The sequence below is a fragment of the Ranitomeya variabilis genome, chromosome 5 (genome assembly GCF_051348905.1).
Source record: "Ranitomeya variabilis isolate aRanVar5 chromosome 5, aRanVar5.hap1, whole genome shotgun sequence".
In the NCBI taxonomy this organism is placed as follows: domain Eukaryota; kingdom Metazoa; phylum Chordata; class Amphibia; order Anura; family Dendrobatidae; genus Ranitomeya; species Ranitomeya variabilis.
The window spans coordinates 556,304,311-556,314,877 of NC_135236.1; the positions used below are offsets into that span (position 1 = coordinate 556,304,311).

The following is a 10,567-nucleotide window of genomic DNA, read 5'->3' on the forward strand; positions in this document are numbered from 1 at the left end:
AGGGACGGGATGAGATGATCACCTGAGTAATACGGCCAGTCAGAGGGACGGGATGCGATGATCACCTGAGTAATACGGCCAGTCAGAGGGACGGGATGAGATGACCACCTGAGTAATACGGCCAGTCAGAGGGACGGGATGAGATGACCACCTGAGTAATACGGCCAGTCAGAGGGACAGGATGATCACCTGAGTAATACGGCCAGTCAGAGGGACGGGATGCGATGATCACCTGAGTAATACGGCCAGTCAGAGGGACGGGATGAGATGACCACCTGAGTAATACGGCCAGTCAGAGGGACAGGATGATCACCTGAGTAATACTGCCAGTCAGAGGGACGGGATGAGATGATCACCTGAGTAATACGGCCAGTCAGAGGGACGGGATGCGATGATCACCTGAGTAATACGGCCAGTCAGAGGGACGGGATGCGATAATCACCTGAGTAATACGGCCAGTCAGAGGGACGGGATGCGATGATCACCTGAGTAATACGGCCAGTCAGAGGGACGGGATGCGATGAGCACCTGAGTAATACGGCCAGTCAGAGGGACGGGATGAGATGATCACCTGAGTAATACGGCCAGTCAGAGGGACGGGATGCGATGATCACCTGAGTAATACGGCCAGTCAGAGGGACGGGATGAGATGACCACCTGAGTAATACGGCCAGTCAGAGGGACGGGATGAGATGACCACCTGAGTAATACGGCCAGTCAGAGGGACAGGATGATCACCTGAGTAATACGGCCAGTCAGAGGGACGGGATGCGATGATCACCTGAGTAATACGGCCAGTCAGAGGGACGGGATGAGATGACCACCTGAGTAATACGGCCAGTCAGAGGGACAGGATGATCACCTGAGTAATACTGCCAGTCAGAGGGACGGGATGAGATGATCACCTGAGTAATACGGCCAGTCAGAGGGACGGGATGCGATGATCACCTGAGTAATACGGCCAGTCAGAGGGACGGGATGCGATGAGCACCTGAGTAATACGGCCAGTCAGAGGGACGGGATGAGATGATCACCTGAGTAATACGGCCAGTCAGAGGGACGGGATGCGATGATCACCTGAGTAATACGGCCAGTCAGAGGGACGGGATGAGATGACCACCTGAGTAATACGGCCAGTCAGAGGGACAGGATGATCACCTGAGTAATACGGCCAGTCAGAGGGACGGGATGCGATGATCACCTGAGTAACACGGCCAGTCACAGGGACGGGATGCGATGGTCACCTGAGTAATACGGCCAGTCAGAGGGACGGGATGCGATGATCACCTGAGTAATACGGCCAGTCAGAGGGACAGGATGAGATGACCACCTGAGTAATACGGCCAGTCAGAGGGACGGGATGCGATGATCACCTGAGTAATACGGCCAGTCAGAGGGACGGGATGCGATGATCACCTGAGTAATACGGCCAGTCAGAGGGACGGGATGCGATAATCACCTGAGTAATACGGCCAGTCAGAGGGACGGGATGTGATGAGCACCTGAGTAATACGGCCAGTCAGAGGGACGGGATGCGATGAGCACCTGAGTAATACGGCCAGTCAGAGGGACGGGATGAGGTGATCACCTGAGTAAAACGGCCAGTCAGAGGGACGGGATGCGATGATCACACGAGTAATACGGCCAGTCAGAGGGACGGGATGATCACCTGAGTAATACGGCCAGTCAGAGGGACGGGATGCGATGATCACCTGAGTAATACGGCCAGTCAGAGGGACGGGATGCGATTAGCACCTGAGTAATACGGCCACTCAGAGGGACGGGATGCAATGATCACCTGAGTAATACGGCCAGTCAGAGGGACGGGATGAGATGACCACCTGAGTAATACGGCCAGTCAGAGGGACGGGATGAGATGACCACCTGAGTAATACGGCCAGTCAGAGGGACAGGATGATCACCTGAGTAATACGGCCAGTCAGAGGGACGGGATGCGATGATCACCTGAGTAATACGGCCAGTCAGAGGGACGGGATGAGATGACCACCTGAGTAATACGGCCAGTCAGAGGGACAGGATGATCACCTGAGTAATACTGCCAGTCAGAGGGACGGGATGAGATGATCACCTGAGTAATACGGCCAGTCAGAGGGACGGGATGCGATGATCACCTGAGTAATACGGCCAGTCAGAGGGACGGGATGCGATGAGCACCTGAGTAATACGGCCAGTCAGAGGGACGGGATGAGATGATCACCTGAGTAATACGGCCAGTCAGAGGGACGGGATGCGATGATCACCTGAGTAATACGGCCAGTCAGAGGGACGGGATGAGATGACCACCTGAGTAATACGGCCAGTCAGAGGGACAGGATGATCACCTGAGTAATACGGCCAGTCAGAGGGACGGGATGCGATGATCACCTGAGTAACACGGCCAGTCACAGGGACGGGATGCGATGGTCACCTGAGTAATACGGCCAGTCAGAGGGACGGGATGCGATGATCACCTGAGTAATACGGCCAGTCAGAAGGACGGGATGAGATGATCACCTGAGTAATACGGCCAGTCAGAGGGACAGGATGAGATGACCACCTGAGTAACACGGCCAGTCAGAGGGACGGGATGCGATGATCACCTGAGTAATACGGCCAGTCAGAGGGACGGGATGCGATGATCACCTGAGTAATACGGCCAGTCAGAGGGACGGGATGAGATGACCACCTGAGTAATACGGCCAGTCAGAGGGACAGGATGATCACCTGAGTAATACGGCCAGTCAGAGGGACGGGATGCGATGATCACCTGAGTAACACGGCCAGTCACAGGGACGGGATGCGATGATCACCTGAGTAATACGGCCAGTCAGAGGGACGGGATGCGATGATCACCTGAGTAATACGGCCAGTCAGAGGGACGGGATGCGATGATCACACGAGTAAGACGGCCAGTCAGAGGGACGGGATGCGATGATCACCTGAGTAACACGGCCAGTCAGAGGGACGGGATGCGATGATCACCTGAGTAATACGGCCAGAGGGACGGGATGAGATGATCACCTGAGTAATACGGCCAGTCAGAGGGACGGGATGTGATGATCACCTGAGTAATACGGCCAGTCAGAGGGACGGGATGAGATGATCACCTGAGTAATACGGCCAGTCAGAGGGACAGGATGATCACCTGAGTAATACGGCCAGTCAGAGGGACGGGATGCGATGATCACCTGAGTAATACGGCCAGTCAGAGGGACGGGATGCGATGATCACCTGAGTAATACGGCCAGTCAGAGGGACGGGATGCGATGATCACCTGAGTAATACGGCCAGTCAGAGGGACGGGATGCGATGATCACCTGAGTAATACGGCCAGTCAGAGGGACGGGATGCGATGAGCACCTGAGTAATACGGCCAGTCAGAGGGACGGGATGAGATGATCACCTGAATAACACGGCCAGTCAGAGGGACGGGATGCGATGATCACCTGAGTAACACGGCCAGTCAGAGGGACGGGATGCGATGATCACCTGAGTAATACGGCCAGTCAGAGGGACGGGATGAGATGATCACCTGAGTAATACGGCCAGTCAGAGGGACGGGATGCGATGAGCACCTGAGTAATACGGCCAGTCAGAGGGACGGGATGCGATGAGCACCTGAGTAATATGGCCAGTCAGAGGGACGGGATGAGATGATCACCTGAGTAATACGGCCAGTCAGAGGGACAGGATGATCACCTGAGTAATACGGCCAGTCAGAGGGACGGGATGAGATGATCACCTGAGTAACACGGCCAGTCAGAGGGACGGGATGAGATGATCACCTGAGTAATACGGCCAGTCAGAGGGACAGGATGATCACCTGAGTAATACGGCCAGTCAGAGGGACGGGATGAGATGATCACCTGAGTAACACGGCCAGTCAGAGGGACGGGATGCGATGATCACCTGAGTAATACGGCCAGTCAGAGGGACGGGATGAGATGATCACCTGAGTAATACGGCCAGTCAGAGGGACGGGATGAGATGATCACCTGAGTAATACGGCCAGTCAGAGGGACGGGATGCGATGATCACCTGAGTAACACGGCCAGTCAGAGGGACGGGATGAGATGATCACCTGAGTAATACGGCCAGTCAGAGGGACAGGATGATCACCTGAGTAATACGGCCAGTCAGAGGGACGGGATGAGATGATCACCTGAGTAACACGGCCAGTCAGAGGGACGGGATGCGATGATCACCTGAGTAATACGGCCAGTCAGAGGGACGGGATGCGATGATCACCTGAGTAATACGGCCAGTCAGAGGGACAGGATGATCACCTGAGTAATACGGCCAGTCAGAGGGACGGGATGCGATGATCACCTGAGTAACACGGCCAGTCAGAGGGACAGGATGCGATGATCACCTGAGTAATACGGCCAGAGGGACGGGATGAGATGATCACCTGAGTAATACGGCCAGTCAGAGGGACGGGATGCGATGATCACCTGAGTAATATACGGCCAGTCAGAGGGACGGGATGAGATGATCACCTGAGTAATACGGCCAGTCAGAGGGACAGGATGATCACCTGAGTAATACGGCCAGTCAGAGGGACGGGATGCGATGATCACCTGAGTAATACGGCCAGTCAGAGGGACGGGATGCGATGATCACCTGAGTAATACGGCCAGTCAGAGGGACGGGATGCGATGATCACCTGAGTAACACGGCCAGTCAGAGGGACGGGATGAGATGATCACCTGAATAACACGGCCAGTCAGAGGGACGGGATGCGATGATCACCTGAGTAACACGGCCAGTCAGAGGGACGGGATGCGATGATCACCTGAGTAATACGGCCAGTCAGAGGGACGGGATGCGATGATCACCTGAGTAATACGGCCAGTCAGAGGGACAGGATGATCACCTGAGTAATACGGCCAGTCAGACGGACGGGATGCGATGATCACCTGAGTAACACGGCCAGTCAGAGGGACGGGATGCGATGATCACCTGAGTAATACGGCCAGTCAGAGGGACAGGATGATCACCTGAGTAATACGGCCAGTCAGAGGGACGGGATGCGATGATCACACGAGTAATACGGCCAGTCAGAGGGACGGGATGCGATGATCACCTGAGTAATACGGCCAGTCAGAGGGACGGGATGCGATGATCACCTGAGTAATACGGCCAGTCAGAGGGACAGGATGATCACCTGAGTAACACGGCCAGTCAGAGGGACGGGATGAGATGATCACCTGAGTAATACGGCCAGTCAGAGGGACGGGATGCGATGATCACCTGAGTAATACGGCCAGTCAGAGGGACGGGATGCGATGATCACCTGAGTAATACGGCCAGTCAGAGGGACAGGATGATCACCTGAGTAATACGGCCAGTCAGAGGGACGGGATGCGATGATCACACGAGTAATACGGCCAGTCAGAGGGACGGGATGCGATGATCACCTGAGTAATACGGCCAGTCAGAGGGACGGGATGCGATGATCACCTGAGTAATACGGCCAGTCAGAGGGACAGGATGATCACCTGAGTAACACGGCCAGTCAGAGGGACGGGATGAGATGATCACCTGAGTAATACGGCCAGTCAGAGGGACGGGATGCGATGATCACCTGAGTAATACGGCCAGTCAGAGGGACGGGATGCGATGATCACCTGAGTAATACGGCCAGTCAGAGGGACGGGATGCGATGAGCACCTGAGTAATACGGCCAGTCAGAGGGACGGGATGAGATGATCACCTGAGTAATACGGCCAGTCAGAGGGACGGGATGCGATGATCACCTGAGTAATACGGCCAGTCAGAGGGACGGGATGAGATGACCACCTGAGTAATACGGCCAGTCAGAGGGACGGGATGAGATGACCACCTGAGTAATACGGCCAGTCAGAGGGACAGGATGATCACCTGAGTAATACGGCCAGTCAGAGGGACGGGATGAGATGACCACCTGAGTAATACGGCCAGTCAGAGGGACAGGATGATCACCTGAGTAATACTGCCAGTCAGAGGGACGGGATGAGATGATCACCTGAGTAATACGGCCAGTCAGAGGGACGGGATGCGATGATCACCTGAGTAATACGGCCAGTCAGAGGGACGGGATGCGATGAGCACCTGAGTAATACGGCCAGTCAGAGGGACGGGATGAGATGATCACCTGAGTAATACGGCCAGTCAGAGGGACGGGATGCGATGATCACCTGAGTAATACGGCCAGTCAGAGGGACGGGATGAGATGACCACCTGAGTAATACGGCCAGTCAGAGGGACAGGATGATCACCTGAGTAATACGGCCAGTCAGAGGGACGGGATGCGATGATCACCTGAGTAACACGGCCAGTCACAGGGACGGGATGCGATGGTCACCTGAGTAATACGGCCAGTCAGAGGGACGGGATGCGATGATCACCTGAGTAATACGGCCAGTCAGAAGGACGGGATGAGATGATCACCTGAGTAATACGGCCAGTCAGAGGGACAGGATGAGATGACCACCTGAGTAACACGGCCAGTCAGAGGGACGGGATGCGATGATCACCTGAGTAATACGGCCAGTCAGAGGGACGGGATGCGATGATCACCTGAGTAATACGGCCAGTCAGAGGGACGGGATGAGATGACCACCTGAGTAATACGGCCAGTCAGAGGGACAGGATGATCACCTGAGTAATACGGCCAGTCAGAGGGACGGGATGCGATGATCACCTGAGTAACACGGCCAGTCACAGGGACGGGATGCGATGATCACCTGAGTAATACGGCCAGTCAGAGGGACGGGATGCGATGATCACCTGAGTAATACGGCCAGTCAGAGGGACGGGATGCGATGATCACACGAGTAAGACGGCCAGTCAGAGGGACGGGATGCGATGATCACCTGAGTAACACGGCCAGTCAGAGGGACGGGATGCGATGATCACCTGAGTAATACGGCCAGAGGGACGGGATGAGATGATCACCTGAGTAATACGGCCAGTCAGAGGGACGGGATGTGATGATCACCTGAGTAATACGGCCAGTCAGAGGGACGGGATGAGATGATCACCTGAGTAATACGGCCAGTCAGAGGGACAGGATGATCACCTGAGTAATACGGCCAGTCAGAGGGACGGGATGCGATGATCACCTGAGTAATACGGCCAGTCAGAGGGACGGGATGCGATGATCACACGAGTAAGACGGCCAGTCAGAGGGACGGGATGCGATGATCACCTGAGTAACACGGCCAGTCAGAGGGACGGGATGCGATGATCACCTGAGTAATACGGCCAGTCAGAGGGACGGGATGCGATGATCACCTGAGTAATACGGCCAGTCAGAGGGACGGGATGCGATGAGCACCTGAGTAATACGGCCAGTCAGAGGGACGGGATGAGATGATCACCTGAATAACACGGCCAGTCAGAGGGACGGGATGCGATGATCACCTGAGTAACACGGCCAGTCAGAGGGACGGGATGCGATGATCACCTGAGTAATACGGCCAGTCAGAGGGACGGGATGAGATGATCACCTGAGTAATACGGCCAGTCAGAGGGACGGGATGCGATGAGCACCTGAGTAATACGGCCAGTCAGAGGGACGGGATGCGATGAGCACCTGAGTAATATGGCCAGTCAGAGGGATGGGATGAGATGATCACCTGAGTAATACGGCCAGTCAGAGGGACAGGATGATCACCTGAGTAATACGGCCAGTCAGAGGGACGGGATGAGATGATCACCTGAGTAACACGGCCAGTCAGAGGGACGGGATGAGATGATCACCTGAGTAATACGGCCAGTCAGAGGGACAGGATGATCACCTGAGTAATACGGCCAGTCAGAGGGACGGGATGAGATGATCACCTGAGTAACACGGCCAGTCAGAGGGACGGGATGCGATGATCACCTGAGTAATACGGCCAGTCAGAGGGACGGGATGAGATGATCACCTGTGTAATACGGCCAGTCAGAGGGACGGGATGAGATGATCACCTGAGTAATACGGCCAGTCAGAGGGACGGGATGCGATGATCACCTGAGTAACACGGCCAGTCAGAGGGACGGGATGAGATGATCACCTGAGTAATACGGCCAGTCAGAGGGACAGGATGATCACCTGAGTAATACGGCCAGTCAGAGGGACGGGATGAGATGATCACCTGAGTAACACGGCCAGTCAGAGGGACGGGATGCGATGATCACCTGAGTAATACGGCCAGTCAGAGGGACGGGATGCGATGATCACCTGAGTAATACGGCCAGTCAGAGGGACAGGATGATCACCTGAGTAATACGGCCAGTCAGAGGGACGGGATGCGATGATCACCTGAGTAACACGGCCAGTCAGAGGGACAGGATGCGATGATCACCTGAGTAATACGGCCAGAGGGACGGGATGAGATGATCACCTGAGTAATACGGCCAGTCAGAGGGACGGGATGCGATGATCACCTGAGTAATATACGGCCAGTCAGAGGGACGGGATGAGATGATCACCTGAGTAATACGGCCAGTCAGAGGGACAGGATGATCACCTGAGTAATACGGCCAGTCAGAGGGACGGGATGCGATGATCACCTGAGTAATACGGCCAGTCAGAGGGACGGGATGCGATGATCACCTGAGTAATACGGCCAGTCAGAGGGACGGGATGCGATGATCACCTGAGTAACACGGCCAGTCAGAGGGACAGGATGAGATGATCACCTGAATAACACGGCCAGTCAGAGGGACGGGATGCGATGATCACCTGAGTAACACGGCCAGTCAGAGGGACGGGATGCGATGATCACCTGAGTAATACGGCCAGTCAGAGGGACGGGATGCGATGATCACCTGAGTAATACGGCCAGTCAGAGGGACAGGATGATCACCTGAGTAATACGGCCAGTCAGACGGACGGGATGCGATGATCACCTGAGTAACACGGCCAGTCAGAGGGACGGGATGCGATGATCACCTGAGTAATACGGCCAGTCAGAGGGACAGGATGATCACCTGAGTAATACGGCCAGTCAGAGGGACGGGATGCGATGATCACACGAGTAATACGGCCAGTCAGAGGGACGGGATGCGATGATCACCTGAGTAATACGGCCAGTCAGAGGGACGGGATGCGATGATCACCTGAGTAATACGGCCAGTCAGAGGGACAGGATGATCACCTGAGTAACACGGCCAGTCAGAGGGACGGGATGCGATGATCACACGAGTAATACGGCCAGTCAGAGGGACGGGATGCGATGATCACCTGAGTAATACGGCCAGTCAGAGGGACGGGATGCGATGATCACCTGAGTAACACGGCCAGTCAGAGGGACAGGATGCGATGATCACCTGAGCAATACGGCCAGTCAGAGGGACGGGATGCGATGATCACCTGAGTAATACGGCCAGTCAGAGGGACGGGATGCGATGATCACCTGAGTAATACGGCCAGTCAGAGGGACGGGATGCGATGATCACCTGAGTAACACGGCCAGTCAGAGGGACAGGATGCGATGAGCACCTGAGTAATACGGCCAGTCAGAGGGACGGGATGCGATGAGCACCTGAGTAATACGGCCAGTCAGAGGGACGGGATGCGATGATCACCTGAGTAACACGGCCAGTCAGAGGGACAGGATGCGATGATCACCTGAGTAATACGGCCAGTCAGAGGGACGGGATGCGATGATCACCTGAGTAACACGGCCAGTCAGAGGGACAGGATGCGATGATCACCTGAGTAATACGGCCAGTCAGAGGGACGGGATGTGATGATCACCTGAGTAATACGGCCAGTCAGAGGGACGGGATGTGATGATCACCTGAGTTATACGGCTTGACAGCTTTCTGCCTATGCACAGTGCAGACACATGCTGACAATGCATTCCACCCACAACCTCCAGACAACGCTTTCCCGGGGCTGCTCAGCGCACAGTGCCCTTCCGGGCAGACAGCGGCTCACCATGCCGGTGCAGCAGCGGCTCAGCCAGGGCTTGCTCTGCTCATTCTTGTACACGTGCAGCCTCCCGCTGGTGTCTCCCAGGACCAGCTCATTCAGCTGCAGAGAGAAAACCAGACAGTGACAAGCGCTCGGATCCGTCCCCCCGCAGTCTTCCGTCCAGCGCCCGAATTACCGAGTCGTTATCCGCATCCCCGAGACACAAGGCGTGCGGGAAGAGCGACCCGCTGAACTCCAGCACCGCGCGCTGCACGTAGCTCAGAGACCGCATCACCGACACCACTGGTCACAGCGCGCGGGCCGCGCCTTCTGATGACGTCACGCCGGGAGGAGCACGTGATGACCAAGTGTCAGGGTGAGAGGCGGAGGCACTGCCGACAGCGGAGCGTCTGGTGTCAGCCCTGAGCCCTGCCCGCCGGCTCTGTAGGGAGAGTCCCAGCATTCCCTACATAATAGAGGGCCCCGGTGCCAGGCACGTGCATATGCCACTTATCATCATGGCGTCAATAGAGAAACTCATGGCTTTGTGGTGGCGGTGAGCGTGGACAGGGTCGGACTGGAGCACCTTGGTCCCACCAGAGAAAATCACTTTTGGGGCCCACTATGTAGCTACATAGAAATAGATACAATACCACCAATTGTGCGGTAAAACGCGCC

The 10,567-nt window shown here is 55.6% G+C and overlaps 1 protein-coding gene across 2 annotated transcripts in view; it reads right to left on the reverse strand.

Annotated features, from left to right (window-relative positions):
• The window catches only part of ITFG2 (integrin alpha FG-GAP repeat containing 2), a 77,938-nt gene extending 67,608 nt beyond the window's left edge, over positions 1-10,330 (reverse strand). Inside the window, exons 1-2 of one of the 2 annotated variants that reach the window (XM_077265948.1) lie at positions 10,086-10,330; positions 9,914-10,009 (exon numbers count right to left, since the gene is read on the reverse strand). In XM_077265948.1, the coding sequence (XP_077122063.1) occupies positions 9,914-10,009; positions 10,086-10,181 (192 nt within the window). In that variant the 5' untranslated portion in view covers positions 10,182-10,330. The remainder of the gene's footprint in view (positions 1-9,913; positions 10,010-10,085) is intronic. The other variant, XM_077265947.1, reaches the window with a different exon arrangement.
• Between the last annotated feature and the right edge of the window lie 237 nt (positions 10,331-10,567).